General features: G+C 41.9%; 7 protein-coding genes across 7 annotated transcripts; 4 read left to right on the top strand and 3 right to left on the bottom strand.

Moving 5' to 3' along the window:
• The first annotated feature begins 1384 nt into the window (after nucleotides 1–1384).
• On the top strand, nucleotides 1385–3814 carry LOC145700725 (uncharacterized). The gene is made up of 6 exons (XM_081778050.1): nucleotides 1385–1644; nucleotides 1789–1864; nucleotides 1908–2081; nucleotides 2122–3320; nucleotides 3365–3637; nucleotides 3678–3814. Exons 1-6 carry the CDS (start codon nucleotides 1385–1387, stop codon nucleotides 3790–3792), a joined length of 2097 nt encoding a protein of 698 aa, XP_081634176.1. The 3' UTR covers nucleotides 3793–3814.
• Nucleotides 3815–3836: 22 nt separating this feature from the next.
• Nucleotides 3837–7364, top strand: LOC145700726 (ras GTPase-activating protein-binding protein 1-like). The gene is made up of 7 exons (XM_081778051.1): nucleotides 3837–3996; nucleotides 4044–4338; nucleotides 4984–5173; nucleotides 5215–5414; nucleotides 5457–5736; nucleotides 5791–5989; nucleotides 6037–7364. Exons 1-7 carry the CDS (start codon nucleotides 3943–3945, stop codon nucleotides 6295–6297), a joined length of 1479 nt encoding a protein of 492 aa, XP_081634177.1. The 5' UTR covers nucleotides 3837–3942; the 3' UTR covers nucleotides 6298–7364.
• An 87-nt stretch (nucleotides 7365–7451) lies between these two features.
• On the top strand, nucleotides 7452–8881 carry LOC145700727 (retinol dehydrogenase 12-like). The gene is made up of 4 exons (XM_081778052.1): nucleotides 7452–7858; nucleotides 7901–8204; nucleotides 8249–8621; nucleotides 8666–8881. The coding sequence occupies exons 1-4, from the start codon at nucleotides 7731–7733 to the stop codon at nucleotides 8836–8838; spliced, it is 978 nt and encodes a 325-aa protein (XP_081634178.1). The 5' UTR covers nucleotides 7452–7730; the 3' UTR covers nucleotides 8839–8881.
• A 235-nt stretch (nucleotides 8882–9116) lies between these two features.
• LOC145697613 (uncharacterized) lies at nucleotides 9117–10168 on the top strand. Its single transcript, XM_081774831.1, has 5 exons — nucleotides 9117–9233; nucleotides 9279–9354; nucleotides 9399–9512; nucleotides 9555–10068; nucleotides 10120–10168. The coding sequence occupies exons 1-5, from the start codon at nucleotides 9117–9119 to the stop codon at nucleotides 10166–10168; spliced, it is 870 nt and encodes a 289-aa protein (XP_081630957.1).
• Nucleotides 10169–10190: 22 nt separating this feature from the next.
• LOC145697612 (uncharacterized) lies at nucleotides 10191–12783 on the bottom strand. Its single transcript, XM_081774830.1, has 5 exons — nucleotides 11910–12783; nucleotides 11011–11862; nucleotides 10788–10966; nucleotides 10589–10746; nucleotides 10191–10530 (listed from the first exon to the last, which is right to left on the bottom strand). The coding sequence occupies exons 1-5, from the start codon at nucleotides 12469–12471 to the stop codon at nucleotides 10242–10244; spliced, it is 2040 nt and encodes a 679-aa protein (XP_081630956.1). The 5' UTR covers nucleotides 12472–12783; the 3' UTR covers nucleotides 10191–10241.
• A 34-nt stretch (nucleotides 12784–12817) lies between these two features.
• LOC145697611 (uncharacterized) lies at nucleotides 12818–13545 on the bottom strand. The gene is made up of 3 exons (XM_081774829.1): nucleotides 13384–13545; nucleotides 13039–13288; nucleotides 12818–12927 (listed from the first exon to the last, which is right to left on the bottom strand). Exons 1-3 carry the CDS (start codon nucleotides 13471–13473, stop codon nucleotides 12818–12820), a joined length of 450 nt encoding a protein of 149 aa, XP_081630955.1. The 5' UTR covers nucleotides 13474–13545.
• Nucleotides 13546–17249: 3704 nt separating this feature from the next.
• Nucleotides 17250–20341, bottom strand: LOC145697610 (uncharacterized). The gene is made up of 12 exons (XM_081774828.1): nucleotides 20126–20341; nucleotides 19464–19719; nucleotides 19167–19227; nucleotides 18941–19125; nucleotides 18794–18898; nucleotides 18664–18724; nucleotides 18496–18619; nucleotides 18351–18454; nucleotides 18159–18310; nucleotides 17999–18025; nucleotides 17668–17876; nucleotides 17250–17626 (listed from the first exon to the last, which is right to left on the bottom strand). Exons 1-12 carry the CDS (start codon nucleotides 20339–20341, stop codon nucleotides 17450–17452), a joined length of 1677 nt encoding a protein of 558 aa, XP_081630954.1. The 3' UTR covers nucleotides 17250–17449.
• Nucleotides 20342–20477: the final 136 nt, after the last annotated feature.

Raw genomic sequence — 20477 nt, 5'->3', positions numbered from 1 at the left:
CTTTGATCCCGCCGCTCCAAATTTTTAAATTGCCACAAACATCGATGTTTCACTTCAATAAAAAATATCCCCCCGTTTTATTCTTTCTCTTGATCCCAGAAGGGCAATTCAGAAACTGGTTTTCTTTCGGAAAAAAAAGAACGAAACCTAAACGTCTTCCTGCATCATTTGAATAAAAAGTTATCAAGAAAAGATTCACGTGTTGAAGAAAAAGCCGCTTCCGGCTAGACTCGGTTGAAAAGAATCCTGAGTCAGGGTACTGAAGCAGGTTTCTGCGTCATCTGAGGAGAAAGGTAAATATAGAGGAGAAAACTTGAAAAGCGAAAATTTCTGAATATCATTTTTACTCGCTGATGAAAACGTTAAACGAAATGAAATCATGAGTAAATTGTACAGTAGGTCCACGATACAGAAAGAGTCCATAGAAATCGTCCATTTGTCGAATACTCGTCAGAAAATGGAGCAGTAACGATAGACCCGGCTCTAACTAATTTTCGGTAAAACAGGGCGCTATCAACTCACTGCCTAATTTTCTGGCGAAACTTTGAAACCTTCTCAAAATGAAAAAAAAAACGCGGAGCGGCGAACGAGAGAGGGGCGAAAAGACGAATGAATGTTTGGGTTGGTCTCTCGCTGGCTTTGTGTGTGTTTGAAAAATGATGTGATGGTTTTGGTTCGAACCAAGTTGAGAAAATTGCGCTCAGGGAGCCAATCAGCGGGCGCTCTCCACCTACGCGGGGGACACCGTGGCAGCGGAAATTCTCTTCAAAAATTACCATATTTATTTGTTTATTTACGACTAACTAATAATCCAGAAGAAAAGAAATATTTATCATTTTGACTGTTAGCATTTGTTCCTTTCTTTAATCTTAAAAATTCTTATTTTTCAGTTATCAAATTGTCCTAAATTCTTAGCTTTGTTCATAAAAATATCTTTGAAGATTTTAGTTTTTACATAAGTTATAAAAATCATTCAGCTTTTGTATCGTTTTGTATATAAAAACTCTCTCGAAAAAAGCCTTAAACCCCTCTGTCATTCTGCTCTATTCTCAACTTCGCTGGAAAAGATTGAGTCATCGGCGCATCGCCGGCCAATGAGAAGGCGTTTTGACCGCCGCGCCGAGCGAGTAGTAAATTGGTTCGGACCTATGCGCGGCGCTGCGCTAATTTCAGAGACTTTTTTATGAGAAGATTTCGCGGTCGAGTGATTTTAAAGAACTTTCTTTATGATTCTAGAGTCTAGAATCTAGACCAATTTCTTGGAATAAAAATATTTTGCTCTCTAGGTGAAATTTTACGTAGAATTGCTAATCGATTTCTGTTCGATAAACTTTAAAACCCATGTTTTAACTACTGATAACATACTAATTTGTTCTTACTTTAGATGTCGCGAAATGTCCGCCAAATTTCGGCAAGCGAAAGCGAGCGCCTCCACCGCTCAAATATTGAGATGGAGCAGCGGCTGATCGAGGTCAAGAGACTTTTCGAAAAAGAAAAGACGAAACGGGAGCGAGAAGCGTTAAATTGGGCCAGTTCCGCCGGACTGGGAGATGGAAGCATCGGTCAGAGGGGAGTCAAGAACTCAAGGTCGAAGGGGGCGCTTGATTCGCAAAGCAGGAAGATTCTTGGGAAAGGATATGATAGGAAAAGGTTGAAAATCAGGCGTTTTTGATAAGTTTCAGTTTTTTGGTAGGTCTCGCGAGTTTTTGAGCTTTTTCTGGACATACCAAATTAAAACTAATTCACCTTTTTCTTCGTAAAAAGCCGCTTATCAACCTTTTTTCAAAGAAATCTCAAATTTAAAGTGCTGAAAGACAAGCCCTTGGATGTCCCCAAACGCCCTGCCGACCAAGAAATGGCCAATGTCAGTAAAATTCGTCCCTTTTTCATCTCATATTTTCCTGTAGTTCATCGCGAGTGAAAAAGCCCGTTTGGCAGCAGAAGTAAAGCAGACCAAAAGACGAGTCTCAAATTCAAACGCTCCTCAAGCATCCTACCCTCCGCTTACCAGATCTCCTCCGAAACGATCGCCTTTTGGATCAGCTAATAGAAGAAGTCCTAAATCGCTGGAACCAGTCGAGGTAATCCGCTCTACTCCTACACTTTTCCCAACCGTTTTAGGAATACATCCTGTTCTCCGACTCCCAAAACAGCGAAATATACGAACTCCCTCTAACGCGCGAAGGCGATCTCGACCTAAACACAGTCAAAACCGTGGCTTCTGCTCGAACCGTCGGAGTTTACACCATTCGCGAAGGGAGGAAGCGACTGATGCCCTGCGACCCGAGCACAGGTCGGGTTATTCGCCCCGCGAGTGGCTGGAAACAATGCACCTACTACCCGCTCATCCCTCCAAGAAGCTCAAGGCCTGGGACTGCACGCTCCCAAGTCCCTCAATCTCAATCTGGACAGACAAGTCTCTCGACATCCGCGGAGTTCTCCCTCAAGCCATTGAGCCCATCGTTCTCTGGTCCGACCGGCTTCACTCCAAGAAACGTTGAGTCCCTTCCCGTCGTCCCGATTGGCCAGGAAACATCTCTGCTTCACGGGACCTACGATGAAGAAGCTGCAGCGCGGGAATTTCAACAAGCAGTGGCTGAATTTCGCGGTGATCGACGAGTGACTCCTAGAGCCGATTATCACAAACCGACTTTTTCTGCCCGATCATCGAAATCAGGAGAAGTCGGGACAGGAGAAGAAATGCCAGCTTTACCGCATGAAGTGCCAATCGAAAAGAAACTAGACGAGCTTGAAAAGATGTTTGAGCAGAAAACGAACATCACTGCCGTTGAAAGGATTTATCTCGAGCAAGCCAGGTCTGCAAGTCGAATGATCGCTGCTTCCCAAGAATTCGGCGAAGAAGAAGCTCCCGAAAATAATGACGATGACGACGATGATGATCGATTCAAGACCGAGGAAGACTACGAGCTGGAAGAGGATCGAAACGAGCTGCGGGAAATGTTGCTTGACTCGATCTCCTCCCACTCGCTCAACGTCGAGAAACCTAAAGAACACCCAGTACTAATCGAAGAAAAAGGCGCAGCGGCTCCTTTAGAAGTCGTCATCGAGAAACAACTGACCCCGAGACCACCATCAGCGCCTAAACCCAGCCAGAATCGTCGAAAACCAAGCCCAAGAGCACTAAAAGTGAGCGACTACGAGCCAATGTGGATGCCAACGCCAGGGGTCAACTTTGACAACGACGTCGAATCGCGAGTTTCAATGGACTCACTTGAAGACAACGACGAGTTACAAGCTATTACAGTCGCTTCTAGCAACACATCCGTCGAAGAAATACATCGGCCAGAGCTCCAATCAAGGTAACTCTACAAAATGTCTTTTCAAAGTCTTATCTTGTTCGTAGATTCGACGAGCAGCTCCTATCACCAGAAGAACGCATCTTCCAAGAAACCGTCCATCAAACAATCTACTCCGACGGGACGGTAGTTAACAACGTGGTCACAGTCGAGCTCTCCCACGATGAATACAATGCTGAGAACGACTACGATTTCGAGCACGACAACGAGTGGCAAGAAGAACTGCTACGTCAGCAGGAACAAGAGCTTTTTGATGCTCATAGTCGACGGTTCTCCGAGCAAATGACTAGTCAGCCAAATGGAGAGCACGAGGCTCCTCGGTAAAGCCTTCATTCGATCCCTTTTTCAACCCTTTTCTAGGCCAGCATCTCGCTCATCTATCTACACAGATGACGATCTCGCTGACAACTTCGACATGACTTCTCAACTAAACGAAATCGAGTCTCGATACCTACCCGACGATGACGACTACTAAACTCAAAAAACTTCAATCAGCCTAACACTATTTTTGTATTCAATTTCGCACAGTTCCATTATTTACTATTTTTGTACCGCCAAAATTTTCTTTTTCTAAAAATCAGTTCATTCCTTTTTGTCTCTTTCAGATTAATATTTATATAAAGCAATGGTCGAGAAAGTTCTTACCGCGAAGGCCGTCGGACGGGAGTTTGTCAGACAGGTACTGTTAATCTTTCCTATTACAGTCTCCCTTTACGAGCTTTGTAGTACTACACCATGTTGAACAAACAGCCGAAATTCCTGCACCGCTTCTACGGAACGAACTCGGAGATGATCCACGGCGATTTCAGCGAGCAGACACCGGTCATTGGCCAGCTCAAGATCCGCGAGCGCTTCCGCGACCTCAAATTCGAGGATTGCTACACCAAGGTCGCCTGCCTCGACGCCTTTCTCACCATTGGCAACGGCATCGTCGTCCAAGTTGTAGGCGAGATCTCAAACAATTGCTCCCCATTGCGACGATTTGCACAGACTTTCGTTCTCGGACCACAAGAGCGACAAGGTAAATTAACCTGACCTAGGCTCGGCAAACTGTGTCAGGAACAGACACAGGAACAGGAAAAAAAATTCTGTCCCATATTTTACACAGGTACACAGGTCAGGAAGCAAAAATATCCTGATTTTAGACAGGTACTCAGACAGGTTTTTTTACATAGCTTATCAAACAGGTTACACGGGTCAGGGCCTGCATGAACAGGTCGGAGCAGGTCAGAAAACAGGAAACAGGCCCTGTGACAGGACAAAAAACAGGGTATTTCTGAGAAAAATTATTACAAAGAAACAAAAAGACGCGAATTTATCGGTTATTTTGATTGTTGAACTCCTTTTACGTCTTTCGCTATTGATTTCTTTAAACATTTTCCCTGACTTATGCGGTTCCTGACCTGGTTACACAGGAACCTGTCTACGGTCAGGACCTGAGCGGGAAACACAGGCCTGTTTAAGACAGGAACAGGGACAGCTAAAGAAAATTTTTTCCCCAATTTTACACAGGTACACAGGACAGGCCCAAATTATTACCCGATTTTACACAGGTACTCAGACAGGTTCCCCAAAAACAGGAAACAGGACCTGTGACAGGTTTTTACACAGCTCAGTTTGCTGAGCCCAGAACCTGACATCCATGTTTTCTCATCAAATTCAATAGGTGTTGAAGCCGGTACCTCGTTCTACATCCACAACGACATCTTCCGATACCAGGATGAAATCTACGAGGAAGTCCAGGCGGAGGATAATGGCGAAGAAGCCCTCGAATCCGTTCAAACTAATGGTGTATCCACTCATGACCTCCAGGCTCACGGCGACGCCCCTGAGCCAGCAAACTTAATCCAGAACAAGTAAACCATTCCATTCAGCTTTTCTCTATCATCTTTTCTAGCTACGCCGAGCCGGTTCTCACTGAAGCCCCCAAGCAAGTTGAAGAGCCGCAGATCGTCGAAGCTGCTCCAGTTACCAACGGATTTGAGCAGTTGTCGGCTGAGCCAGCTGCTCCAGTCGCACCCGAGCCCGTTCCAGAGCCATTTGAGACACCTGTCGTTGAGCCAGAACCAGTTGTTGCCGAGCCTGAGCCAGTCAAAGGTACCAGATCATTATATTTCGCTCTTTTATCGTTTATTTCAGAACCCGAACCAGTCGCACCGGCTCCAGAACCTGTAAAGCCAGTGGAACCAGTCGCTCCTGCTCAGCCAGCAAAACCAGCCGGTCCCATGTCCTGGGCTGCTCGAATGCGAGGCGGTGCCGCTGCTGCTCCAGCTCCTGCACCAGTCCCTGTCCAGGCGCCAAAGCCAGTCGCACCAAAGCCGGTCGAGCCAAAGCCAGAGCCTGTTAAACCGGCAGAGCCAGAACAAGTCGAAACTTCGGAGCAGCGTGATCAAGGCCGACCGCAGTACGATCGATCTCGGTAAGTTTGTGGCTTCTTAGCTCCAAAAACATCATCGGCTTAATTCAATTCTAGATATAATGACAGCTGCCAGATTTTCGTTGGAGCTCTTCCTCGACAAATGACCGAGGAGGACATCAAAAGCGTCTTTGAGCAGTTTGGTGAGGTCCAACACATTCGAATCAACCAGGGCAGCCGGGCAGATGCCAAAAATGGTTTCGGTTTCGTCACTTTCAAATCGGAAGACAGCGTCAAAAATGCTCTTGAAAAGAAAGTAAGCTCGCCCACCACTGTAACGCGTGTATTAACAAATACTTCAAGCACGATATCTCTTGGAACAACTACTCATTGAACATCGAGGAGAAGAAGACCCGCCAGGGTGGCTACCGCGAAGGTGGCGGCCGAGGCGGTTACAGAGGTGGCCGCGGGGGCGGCAACTACAACGGCCCGCGCGAGGGAGGACAGAACAACCGCGGTCCACCACGAGGCGGCCAGCGCGGAGGCGAGTACAACGGGGGCGACGGCGGCTACCGAAACAACCGTGGAGACAACAGAGGCCCACCACGAAACAAACAATATTAAAACAAAAAGAAAGAACGATATTTTTCCTTCCCCGAAAACCTAGATGTTTATTCTAGAGCTAGTCACTATTTTTCCCAATTTTTCAAGTTTCCCTCGCGTAAAAAATATATCTTTTATTGTGTGTAAGTAAAGAATGAATTATCAAGTCAGTTGTCTGCTAGTCACGTGTCGGGGATATTTGTATTGCCTAAAACTGCTCTTTTTCAACTGGAAAGAACTGTAATTATTAAAATGAAAGAAAAGAAATGAGAAGACCTGTTCAAAATTAAAATTTACTTCTCATTTCTGATATCCGACAACCCCAGTTTTGGTAATCCGCGGTTTTGGGCACTAGAACTTTCCTCAAGCGCGTATTCTTTTCTATTCTATATCACATGTACCCGCTTTTTTCTTCGTTTGATGCGTTCACCAATTCACATTTGCCTCCGGGGCATGTTGATCATGGCTCGGGGCGAGTGATTATTTCCGGCGATCAAAGAAGAATATCATTGGCGAGCTTAAAAATATAAATCATTCTAGAGCAATTAAAATAGAACTTCTTCAAAAGACACAACTCCCCTTCCCCTAAAGAGAGATTGCCCCTTTTTTGCTTCGCTCAAGGTTCAAAAGAGAGTTACGTAACAAAACAAAACCACTATCGATATACTATACCTACAGTACCATACTTACAGTCACCTCATCCGTTCATTCTCCTCCCTTCTTAATATTTTCCACCCCCATCCTTCCAAATTCCCGTAACATGCTAGATCACCTGCCATGATTTATAAATTCTATTTTTATTGTACTGATTATTATTATTACAATTAAATTACAAATCCACGTAACCTGAAATGACAGTAACGAATTTATTCATAAAAAAGTGAACAAGTTAAATCCTAAAATGCACACACTTTCACATCTTTATAGGATATTCGAAGAAGAAGCTTCAAAACTTCAGCGAGATTTTTTCGAACGCTTCTTTCTCAAAACAAGTTTAAAGTTACAGTATTGTCCCCTTGAATTCTCAATTATTACATGTACCAAAAAGTAAGACCAACTTTCTCCCACTTTATTTGGAAAAAAGAACTGTTCCACAATAACAATATTTGAAGCTGCCATTCATTACAAAAAAAAACAACAAATCTGCTCACTGAAAGTTTTTATAGCTAAGAATTTTCGGTTTTTGGCTTGTGTTCATTCCTGCAGGATCTAAGATGCATCATTTTCGAATTTGTGGAAGACCCAGTGAGGAAGAAGAGTTCAATCTACCAATAAACTTATTTTAACGACCTTTTCGATGCTCTTTTTCGAGCCCTGGTTTTAAAGTAGTGAATGAGAAGTTAGCAGACTGTCGTTATTTGCAGAGCTCCTCTTCTTTGTGTTTTCTTTATTAGCTCTTCCGAAGCGAGAACGCGAATTGAACTTCAAACATTTTTATATTAGAGAGGTTGAAGATGGTTTTCTGGTTAGGCTCAGCATGGTTCGATCGAGAGCAAAAACATCGACTTGATGGAAAACTCGTAGCAATTACAGGAGCATCGTGCGGAATCGGCCTTTCTACAGCCATCATGTGTGCTCAAAGGTATAGAAACATTGTTTTGTTTTCGTTTTTAAGTCTTTTTAGGGGCGCTTCTTTGCTTCTCCTTTGCCGAAATCAGGAAAAAATGTCAGCTGCAGCCGAAGAAATCCGCCAAAAATCTCCTGGGGCTAAAATTCTCGAGTTTCAGCTCGATCTTGCAGACACCAAAACTGTTTCCAGAGCGATCAAAGACATAAAAGATCGGAAAATAATGATCGACGTTCTTGTTCTCAACGCGGGACTATACTATTACGACAAGACGGAATGCCTGTACAATATCAACTCGGTTCAAGTGGTCAATCACTACAGCCATTTTTATTTGCTCAATGAGTTGCTTGGAAATTTAAAGGTTTGAAATTTAAATAGTAGTTAATATCTATAATTACTTTTAAGGGAACAGAGGATGATCCAGCTCGGGTCGTAGCTCTTTCGAGCATGGCACACATGGGTGCAACTGGGGACGGAAAATTCTGGAAAACTTATTCTTCTCCTGAAGAACTAACGGCGACCTTGGGAACGAGTATTCACAAAATCGGAATGCAAGCGTATTGCGAGTCTAAATTGGCAAATATTTTGCACATGCGCGAAATGGCAAAGAGACATCCTTCCATCAAATTCATGTCCGTTCATCCTGGCGTGGTGAATTCGAGTTTTGCGGACAAGATCATTGAGACTGATGGAGCGACGGATACCTGGTTTGGTTGGTTGATGAGCTCTAGGTTTTGTAAATGGCTTTTCCCTCTGTTGATAAAATCTTCTGATCAAGGTTTGTTATTAAGTTTAATCTGCTAAAGAATTACATCTTCTCAGGTGCTCAAACTTCGATGTACTGTATCTGCTCTCCAGACGCGGAATCCTGGCATTACTACAAAGAATGCGCCCAAGCTCAAGTCAAAATCAAAGGTTCGAAGAACATCAACGAAGCTCAAGATGAACTGTGGAATCTGTCAATGAAATTTATTTCCGACAACTGTAGACATTAAAATGTGCAATAAAGGTTCATAATGAACTTCATTCTCAAAGAAACAGTTTCATCAGTCTTATCGAAATTATTCAAAATTGACTGAGAAAGAGAACTATTCATCAATTATTCTTATTCAGCTTGAATTGAAAGCCTTTTTTCCGCTCGAAAAGACATTCTTTTCGAAAATAAGATTTTCGGAGGTACTTTCCTCACGGATAGAAAAAAAAAATGAAGATTTTACAATTTTCCGCTCTCGCTATTTTACTATCTTCCTCGCTTTGCCTCTATTTCATAGGCATGCTAAAACCGATAGAGACCCATGATGAGCAATTGAAAATTATCAGCGACGATCTTGAAGACTTTTCGAAAGAGAAAGCAATTATTAGATTCATTGAGAGTCAAAAAGTGTGTCAGGTAAAAATTTGAAGCAAAGAACTCTTTACCATGCAGAAAATTAAGACCGTCATCTCCTACAAACCGGAATTCTTCTCCATAGCGGACAGGCTGTGCACCGAAATTAACGGGACTATTGCAGGTGATTTCATCATTGAATAAAACTTTATTAACATCTGAAATTAGACGCTCCTTTCGAAGTTGGGTTAAAATCGAGAAAATTGCCAGCAGAAGCGTTCTCAGTTAAATGCTTCTGGACGACTGGGAATGTCACGAAGAATGGAGAATACGTTGGTCCAGGTTTTCAGGGAGTCCATATTCTTTGATTTGATTGCTTTTTAGCTATTTATGAAAATGCAGCGCTAGACAAATTCGACGAAATAAAACGATTCGTTGAAGAAGAACTGAATGTTCTTGGCTTTGTGACTGGCGACTTGTGCTTATCTAAACCAGTAAGTTCGTTTCTTTTCTCGAAAGGCGAGGAAGATCAAATGTCTGCAAACTTCTTCTGCGAGAATACCCTCTTTGACAACGATGGAAGACTTGTAATGTTCCATGGAAAGCCCGATTTCTGCGAACATCTTCAATTGAACAAGAGTTTTATTCTTGAGCATCATCTCTTCGACTCGGATTTTCTCGGGGAAAGCTTTGTGATCGTCAATTTGCACGAGCCCAATCAAAGCTGGATTCCGTTTTGGAGCAATTTTAAAAGTGGCTGGAAAGCAAACGAAAATGTGGATGGCTCAGAAATGCCGTTTTGTTTGGAAGAACCGGAGGCTTATCATGTCCAGTATTGTCTTCCGGAAGGCGAAAGTGGAAGATGGAGTGTCCAGATGACGACTTCAAAGACGCAAACGTAAGTTTTAAGGTTCGTTTCTCAGCTAATCGTGCCGAAATGATATTTCAGGGCTTCAACAGTCTGTGTCAACTCTGATTTAACTGCTCCATGCGAGTGATGCTTGTTTCTCTCTTTTATGAAAAATTTATGTATTAAAAGCTCTTAATTTACAAAATATCTCTATCAGTTTTTCAACAAGTGGTATAAAACAGAACATAAGCCTTTTCCGACAGGACCGATTCTAGAGCTGAAACCTTCTCGTCCGAAATTGAGAACCAACTTCCATTGTCTTTGACTGAGGCGACGTAGTGGCCACTGGAGGTAGATTTGCCCTCGTGATTGATGACGGAGGAGAGTTGGAATTTTGAGGAGTCAAGGAGGAGAGGGGACGAAACAGGGAATTTTATCAAGGAGCTGTCTTTCGATTTGGACGAAAATCGCTTGAGGTGCAAAAGAAGAACTTTCGGTATTCTCGAAATTCTTAAAAATATCATTATTACCGTGAACTTCACGGTGTGAAGGAAAAATGATTGCAAACCTGAGGGTCTTGGTCATATCGCATTTTTTCTGGCAAGCGTCGCAGAAAGGCTGGTCTTCGTCAGAAAGCGTCTCGCTCTTTTGAAACTCCTCGATGCATTCTTCAATCGAGCTGCTTCCAGAAATCGGGAGCGAGATATTCCAAAATGACTCCCAATTCTAAACGGCTTAATGTTTCTGCTTAAGGATTGATTTCTCACCTTCGTTGACTCTTGACAAGAAAGACAAGTGAGCGTTGATTCCGCCTGACCGACAAAAAGAGATGTAAGGAACGAGTTTTCTTCAGAAATGTATTGATTCCACGCTTCTTCTGATGTTTTTGGAGAATTTTCTGACTCGGTAAAGCCGGTTGATTTCTCCAAATCGAGGTGAAGTCCGTCTAAAATTCATTAAACTAAAGATAATTGATGAAAGATATCTTACCAATGAGGGTCAACAGAAACTCTTCCGCGTCTTCCTGCTCATCGTCCTCAAACATTCCCGAAAACTCAGCAACTGCTTCTTTCAAATCTTCCACCGAGATGTTCTTTTCCAAATTTTTCATCTTTCCGAAGATTTCTGCCGTCAGTTCCGCAATTTCTCCATCAGCGGGAGAAGTTTCGTTCAGATGTTTTTTGTACTCGCCCGAAAGAAGAAATTCTCGAAGAGGTTCTATTTGATAAAGGCATTGGAGAGCGACAGAGATGTAGCATGTATTTCCGCTGTTTTTGATTCCAATGAGATTTTTTGTCAAATCAGGAGGGGAGACTTTTGCAGGAGCAGATTTTGCTTTCAAAGCTTTTCTACTAGAATTTTGTTTTATCTTATTTATATAAGCGCTATTCTTCATAATTTTGGTTATGAGCTTAAAAGCCATTCCTTGGTCGGAAATCGGTGTCGCCTCAGATTTGGACCTCTCCGGCGCCGATTGATCCTCAAGTCCGACGTTTGCACCGAATATCTTTGCCATTGCTGTAACAGAGCACTTTGGCGGCACATAGACTTCCTTCGTCCCAAATGGATTTTCAGGATTTTGATAGACGACGTTTTCGCTTTTTACTGGCGCAACTGGCGTTGATTTGATGACTTCAGGTTTTGCTTGCTTCGGTTTGACCGGAGCTACTTCGATTTTTCGCGGGACGCTGGTAGCGCGTGGTTTCGGCTTGAGCTTTCCTGCTACTTCGAGGACAGCGGCGTGCTCGATTTCTGTTCGGGGCTTGAAATTGACGGCGTCAGTGTTTCCAGGTTCGGTGGCGTTTTTTCGCGCTTGCAGTTTCGCCATAAACGCTCGCTCATCTGAAAAGGATCAAGAATGAAATGTTCATTGCTATTGAATTATTTACCTGCATCTTTTCTTTGAGCTAATTGTGTAGCATTCAATTTAGGCTTGGCTACAACTTTTAGAGCTTGGACTGGTTCTGGTTCATGCGATGACGGAGGGACTTGATAGGAGCTGGGTATAGTCGAAAGACTGTCTAAGCTGTTATTTACGGGTTTCCGGCTAAGCGGTTGCGGCTTTGCCGGTGGTTGCGCAACTGTGATTGTTCTGGTTGGCTTTAGCTCTTGCTTTGGTTTGATGGCCTTTTCACCAGTGGCTTGAGTAGTTTTGGCTGATTTGGAGCTTGAATCTTTCGACTTCGACTTTTGACTTTTCTTTGAGCGTGATTTTTCAGACGCGGATTTATCGGAACCAGAAATTTCGATAACTCTGTTTTCTGATTCTTTCACCTTCTTTGACTTTTTCTTTTCATCCTTTTTGATTGGCCCAGCAGCGGCGGAAATTTTCTGCTCTTTTCTTTTTATTTCGTTTGATTCCTCCTGACTTCTTATTCGTTCCCATCGATCCTCGCCGCTAGATGTCGATCGAGAGAGCGCATCGAGTGTATTCCGCAACACATCGTTCATGTCAAACAAATCCTTCGCGCTCACAGTTGAGCTGTTGCTCGCGGTCGAGTTCGAAGCAGAAGATACAGTTGATGAACTGATGGACGAGACCCGTTTCGGTTTTTGAAGCGTTTTTGGGGGAATCTTCTGCTCGCTGGTGGATCTTCTCGTTGACTTACTTGAAGCTTGAGTTTTTGAGCTTTTGGGTTTTGAACTTTGTCGTCTCCCGGAAGAGTCGAATTGTTTCAGAGGGCCGTCGTAGAAGATTTCATATGAAGATGGAGTTCTTTATTTTTGGTAAGCAACATTCTTCTTGTAGTTAGAAAATAATGTTTTTAGAAAAATCTATGTTATATGCGCAGATTCGTTATGTTAAATAGCAATGAATCATTGCGTAACCATAACTGTCCGCACGTTTTGATATGTTTTGGTAAACGGGCTCGTCAGTGGAAAAGTGGAGCTGAGAGTTGAACTGCCCTAAAAATTGCGCTGTCAGTTTGTTGTTGGTTGCATCAGAGAGGTTGGAAGGTCGAAGGTTGGAGTTTTTAGTTAGGCTTTGAAAGGGGATTAAATCGAAAGGTACGTTACCGGAAGGGCGAAACAGCTTAGTCGCGTTTAGTAGGTTCCCAGAGTCGGGTAAGTTCCCTGGGTAGGAATCGTTTCGTGGCACTGGAGCAGCGATTGTGACAGAATTCGCGTTGATGTAGTAGGCTGCTGCAGGAGGAGGAGCACCAGAAGGTTGGGATATCGAGCGCTGAAGGAAGGAGTTTTCCTCGAAAATTGGGTCGCGTGAGTAGGTTGTAGCATTATGCGAGTAAGTACGGTATGTATGCTCTGCCTTAATTTAAGAGTAAAAGATTAGTATTTGATGTATTTTCGATAGTGTTAAAGATGAAGAAACCATTATTTCAATTTGTCTCTGATAAAACTTACGAAAGATGAAGAGGAATCTACAAGCATTCTACTGTCCTTTTTCTTATTTCGCGGAGGTATTTTCACGTCGATTACTTTTCTCTCTCTCATTTTGGTTCTTTCTTGTTTCTCAATTAGGCAACACGTTTTCTGATTATTGTCTTCTGAGTGGAGAAAAATAAAGCTTACTCGTGGTTTCGTTTATGCTTTTAGCTTCTTTCGGTGGTGGCGCGGCGCGCGCGTTTGGTGGCGCGGTTTCCTCGCGGTTTTCCGTCTTCAAAAACAAAACAAAACCAAATATTACAATTAGCACCATGAGCTGCTGAATTTTCTCGCCACATATGATTGACTTCATTATCGTTTCGTTGCTTTGCCGAAATAAAACGTTCTGAATAGACCCGAAATAAGACCTTAGAATGAAAATTTTTCTGAAAAATTTTTATTGTAAAAGGCGAGATTTTTAGGCAGGAACGGCACGGCAATGCGTAAAAATAGACTGTTTTCAGTTAAAATTATTCAAGGAGGCTTCGAAACAAGTGTAGCTTGTGACCCACTGCTGTTGGGTCAATGGCATATGCTGGCGTTATTGGTTTAAACATCCGCGAACCATAATTTACTCAATTTTATTACGCAAACATCTAAAAACTTGAACGAAGGACCAACCGTGAAGAAGATGTCAATTTTGAAAGGGCTTAATAAATTATTAATAATAATATTGTAGCGATGCCAGCTTGTACCCCTTAGTACCCACTTGGTAAAAGCGGCATTAAAATGCCATCTTTTATCAAAAAAGATGGAGAAAAACAAATTATTGATCATCAGTCAATTTTCTATTGACCGTACGGAATGGTGTAATCTTGATCGCCATTTCTGATCTTTTGGAGAATGACTACGGCATTTCCGTCAAACATGAAATTGAAAATTGCATCGTGGACTCTGACCATCCACAATATTCTAATTCGATAATTCTTCCTTTGAGTTTTGTAATCATAATAAATTTCAGATTTGTCGAACATCGTTTATACCATTTTTCACGTTTCGTTTATACCCATACACGTGGCTCTGAGCTTTCCTGACTTTAATAAATAGCCGTCACAACAGTTGAATCTATTATGATCTGTATAAGAAAGAAGAGTTCTAAAATGAATCTCCCCTAACACGAATTTAAAAGTAAAACACCAAGAAGTGGGCTTATATTCCCATCATCTTTTATTCTGCGTAAGTTTTGTTGCTCAAACTGCCCAGTTATTAAGATTCGTTTGCGTTTGCAAATCCATTAATCTAAGGCGTCATATTCAAACATTAGATTTCCTCCGCTTCTCCTGTCTGCCTCAGTAGTTATCTCTCCTCAAATGGACCAGAGACTTGCTTTAGTAAATTTTCTCCGCCCCAGAAATGGAGCGTCAATGTTCAATGCTCATCCTAAAATCCAACCGGTTGTGAGAAGACAAGAAGAAAAGCAAGAAATAACTCATTTTGATAAGCCGCTCGAAGAACTGAGAGATCTTTTGAATCAACAAGGAGCAGAGGCGAAATATTTCGCAGAAGAGCTTTGCGAGGGTTTCTTCCGAGTTCGATGCAAGATCGTAAAGTTGAACGTCATCGAGGATGCATTTTCCGACACCAAGCAGGAAGCAATGGAAAAAGTCGCGACATCACTTTTGAGATTGTTTATAACCTGTTTCTCCAAGCGAATTACACCCACGATTCTCCGGATATTAGCGAAAGCACGCATTACTTGATGAAAACTGTCCCTTCGAATCGAATGAGGCCAATTTTTCTACCTGATACTGACGCGAAATCCTGCTTCAACCTTCTTCGGTAAGGCCAAAACGAGAGAAATCGAGGGAGTGACCGCCTAAGCGTGAGTACCTACAGTAAGAAAAAGTGCGGAAAAGTCGCTAGATATGGCGCACCAGAGTTGTTACGCGAAGGCGGCCGGGTGTATCTAGCGAAAATTCTGTCGATTGGAACCTTCTGGAAGCGAAGAAACGCGCTAACGCGACGGCGACTCTCTTGCGCCGTATTTAGAGACTCTTTCAAAATTTTTCAGTACCGTAGGTATTCATGATTACCGACAAATATTCCGATTTTCGCAAATTAATTTTAGGCAAAATACGAATGATTTCCTCGGCAAACTTGTTGGATTCGATATTGACGATTTTCAACGATCCGGTGGAAGTCATAATCCAATGTTTTATTTGCACGGCACTCTGGTCTTTCAAACCGTCGTCAAACACAAAGGATTTCGAAAGAAAATCCCGGTTTTCATCACTGAGGGCGCTATTGGTAAGTTTCTTCAACTGATCTTCCCAAATGTTCTTTTAGGGGGGAATAAGAAAACAACGACGAATCGAGCGTACGCTCGGATGCTCAATAAGATGGTCCGACTGATGAAAAACCTTGAATTGGAAAATTTCGACCCGACTCCTGAAAATGACCCGACACTCGAAATCGGTATGACCGAGATCGTCCCAGCCCTACCAGCTGCTGGAGAAAAAGATGAAGAGGAGGATGAGCCGAAGTTGACCAAGAAAGAGTGGATGGCACTGATGAACAAATCGTCTGAGTCTTCTGAGCCAAAAGCAAAGGAGGCAAAGAAAATAGAAGAATCCCCAAAAGTTCCAATAATCGAAGCGGCGATGACAGAGATGGGAGACAGCGATCTCTATTCAGGTTTTTCCTGAAAGCATTTTATCAATTTATAAGTCTTTCAGACATAATTGAGGCATATCCCGATGATTTCACTCTTCTCCGCGACGATTTTCCTCCTCTGACTCCGATCACAAAACCAACTGCACAGAAAAACGCAAATAAACCGATACCTGCGCAAGAATCTCCAACGAAACCGAAAACACCGGAACTCGCTTCACAAGCAAAAGAAGAAAAAAGTGACAGAGAAAAAGCACTTGAAGATAAAATTGACCGGTTAGAGAATCTCGTCCTGAAACTTCTTGAAGACAAAACGAAGAGCAAGAAGAAATCAAAGAAACGGAAAGAAGAAAGTAGCTCTTCAGAGGCGAGTTCTGAAGACTCCGACTTGTGATTTCTCACCAATAAAAATGATTATCACCAAAATAAGCTTGATGTTAAAAATTTGAAAGTTAAATTAAGGGATGTGGGACCTCAAAGATGGCAAAATTAACAAAAAATAAAGAGGAGTGCCTTTGCAAAGCAGGAGAAAACAAAGACAATGATCTCAAAAAGCCAGTCAAAGCTATCTTTATCTATGAGAAATAAAAAGAATCTGGCATGAGTTGATGAGTTTTGTTGTAGTCGAATGTAATCAGTAGATCATAAGCACGAATAACTTGATGCGGAGCGGACTGAGAAGCGCTTAGCTGCACGAAGTCTTTGATCGCTTCGGCTGGACTGTCTTTCAGAGGCAGAAAAAAGACAAACTGATTTGATAGAAAAGAGAAACGAGACACATGAAAACTTGCTTTTTAGTTTTGGAAGGGCTTTCAAAGTTAAATTGTGACTCATCAAATCTGAATTATAGTTGATAATAAAGCGAATTTATTTAAAAGCCCTCAGTGCCATGTATTTACCGTCACAAGATGCCACTATGGATACCTTCATCCTCCTGGCTCTCTTGTGAACTCGATGACGCCAGCTGTTGTCCGACATATAAACGAATATATTGGTATGTTCCCGATCAACAATTATTAAGTTTTCTCAAAGATCAAATCTACAATTATGACTTTCAATCGGATCCGCTTAATGTGAAGAACTCAAAACACAACAAAATCGACTGGAACTCGGTGATCAAAAGGGGAGGACTTTTTAAATCAGCACCGGAGTCGATCGAAAGTACAATCAATGAAAAATTTTGAAAGCCTCATCAATTTTTAAGCATTCATAATAAATTGCAGTCAAAGTTTGGATCAAATATATAATGTTTTATTAATAATGAGCTTTGTAAAAGTGAATATAAATATTTCAGGAAGGAAAAATGTTGCTGATTGATCTTTTAGAAAATCATTATCCCTCAAAAAATTAAACCTGTTTCATTTTTTGCTTTATAAATATTTTCCCAAAAGATTAATCAAATGATTTGATTCAAATCATTGAACTAAATAATTTGTTACATAATGTCGACCTCTTCAACTGTCGTAGTACAGGAAGGATCACCGGCTGCAACTATTTGACCGTTACAGCAAGATTGGGAGTCGAGGAGAAAGTATCGAAGATTGCCATTTGAAAGTTGGCAACATCCGTGCTGAGCGGAAGCGATCGGTTTTGAGCCACAGCATTGGTCCGGCTAGATTTTTTTGAAAGAAAAAATGGAAATGAAGGATTTACCTTGACCCAGAGTGGATTTGGTTGACTTGGAATATTTTTATTTCCGCCCAAACAGCTTGAACTGGCGAGGACTTCGTTCAATTCTCCCGAGATTTGAGTGTCAATATCACTGATGAGATTGTCCACATTGCCTGTATTCACAGTCACATCAGCAGTGACAGTAATTGCATCAACAACCATTTGTTTGATTTCAGCCGCAGTGACTCCAGCTAGAATTAAACAAGTAAGCTAAATATAAAATTATTGATTGAAAAATTGTAAAAAAATAAAGAAGCACGCTACAAATAAATGCAGATTCACAAAAGAAAAAGCATAACAATCGGAGTCTTACTTTGATGATATGGCCTTATCGGGAGGACTGAAACATTTAAGATATTTTTTAAAGATATTGTTTTTTTGAATATCTCAAATATCAGAGTGATTTTTTAAGAATATTTTTAATATTCAAGGCTTTAAGTTAAAGCCTTTAACAGAAAGTTCTCGTAACTCACATGCATCAACGCCGACGGTGAAATCGATCGAATCGATGTCGGAGTTTAGCGCATCGGTCGCGACGGCGATGTCATTCAGGGCGGTGGTGATGTCGGCGAAGTTGTTGAAGGAAGATGTATCCATCCAAACTCCGAGTTCATCCAAAAGGTCACTGAATGAGATCTTGAGGTGTGTTAAAAAAAAGACTGTACATGAAATCAGGACCAGTAGGTGTTGTAACAGCTCGGCGCATTCTCGAGATATCGTCAGCTTCTCTTCTGACGATTCGGCGGACTCCATCGATATGCATTGAGTTCTAAGAATAGATAATATGTGTTCAAAGTGAGAGAAACTCACGGGTAAGGAGAGATTGTCGTTGATCTGCATGGCGACGGCGAATTTCAGAAGAACGAGCCAAAGAAGCTGCCCAAGAGTCGTTAATTTAGTGACGTCGATTCCGGCCAGAAGGGAGAATGGGGTGCTTCAAAATAGTTTTGATTTCTTTAATAGAGAAAGAGTACTCACTTGCCAAGAGCGTCGAGAGAAATGCTCACAGCATTGATTTGAACGAATGTGTTTGTAACCTTTACTTTGATATCAAAAAGACACAGTTTCTTGCTGACTTATGGCATGAATCGTTTTTGAGACCATTCCTGTTTGCATCGATAGGTTTCGGATGTTCTTGGATTAATTGGCGTCGACCACGAAGTGTAATATTGATCAGCTTCGTAAATGCACTGTGCTGGGAACTTCTTGTTGCCTGAAATTTTTGTTTTTTTATTTTCAATCACAATATCATTACCAGAAGCGTCGATGGCAAATCCATCATAGCAGGAGGCAATCGCTTCCCAAAAGAAGCCTAAGGAAGAGGAGGAAGCGACGGTTTTGTAGACGAGCTCGGTTTGATACTGCTCGTTGTAGTCGTTCTTGTACTCGCCGCACTCGGAGAAACTGGCCGAATGGGTGCAGGAAAGAAAGTCAACCAAGCTGAATTATGATTTGAAAACAGAAGATGAAGAAAGAGTTACCTGAAGAGATATTGCTCGTTTCCGCCATCAGTTGCATCACTGATTGTTGAGAGACAGAGTGCTAGAATTTAAGTTCATTCGTCTAATATTATGATTTAAATAAGATTCATTTAAATATTTAAAGCTATAGCTTTCTAAATAGAAACAATTGTCAACAACACGGGAGACATTGATTTCCTCTATGACTAAGACTATTTGTAAATTAACCGGTTTCTTGTTCGCTCAAAAAAATTCTAAAAGATCAAAAGAAAGAGCGAGTTATGGTCTTTACTAAAATTTTATTATTATGAAACTTACCGTCGCGGCCTTTATGGGTCAAAATTCCTGCATAAGCATCTGCTCCGTTATTTCCTTGCGCCGTTGAAAAATCAGGAGTTGTTGAGTCATAACTCAGTAAAGCAAAATGCAATCCTCCGTTGGATGTCAACACCAATTGAGAGCTTCCAGGAGTTCCAGTTCCGCCAGTAGCGCTATCCCAAGTGACGACCAAGTTGTAGGAAGAGGCATAAGTGGGGTAGGAAGAGTGAGTCTGTACAAAAGCATCGACAGCTGACTTTAAATGAGTTTTTTAAAGATGAAATCATAACGGCAATTACGATCTCGACGCTTCTGATTTTATGGGTTGCGTTTATTTTTCCGCAGAAAGTTGTAAATTTGACCCTACCACGTCACATTCTCATGACTATCTGAAACGCTCTATCGACTAGACTTGATTCAAGAACGAAAATGAAAGCTTCTCAAGGTGTAAAGGCAATATTTCATTTTGAAAACTCATTCCTTTGATGCAGTAGATAGGGTCTGATCGTAATACGTCGTCACAGATGCAAAATCGCCAAGATACGGGCCGATGACGATTTTATGAGGGTCACTCGGCTGCAAAGTCTGACTTCCTCGTCATCAAGGTTCATAAATTTACATGTCTTATTGCCTTCTGTTGGGTAAAAGGGGCCTTTATGAACCTTTCCTGCGTTGATATTCAAAAATTCCTTGTCGAAACTCACTGATCCGGCTTCGTTGACGTAAACATTTGTGAATTCTCTTGTACCAAACAACTCCAAAGGCGTTGAAAGAGTAACATCAGCAAAGGCAGAGGAGAGCTGTGTTCCCGTGTTAAAATCGGAAACAAGCAGCGTGCCTTGGGCCGCTTGTGCCAAGGCCGCTGTAAGAAGCTTCATTTTCGGTGACTTTGAGAGGCTTAAAATTGTCGAATTTATGTTTTGATTGGATTAAAAAAAAAACGGAACTTAATAATCAAAAAGAACCATAAAGTGGTTTTCTTAATTTCACTTTTAGTTTTTCAGTATTCTTAAT

Source organism: Oikopleura dioica, chromosome 2 (genome assembly GCF_907165135.1).
Source record: "Oikopleura dioica chromosome 2, OKI2018_I68_1.0, whole genome shotgun sequence".
Classification (NCBI taxonomy): Eukaryota; Metazoa; Chordata; class Appendicularia; order Copelata; family Oikopleuridae; genus Oikopleura; species Oikopleura dioica.
This window is presented reverse-complemented; position numbering and strand designations above follow the sequence as displayed.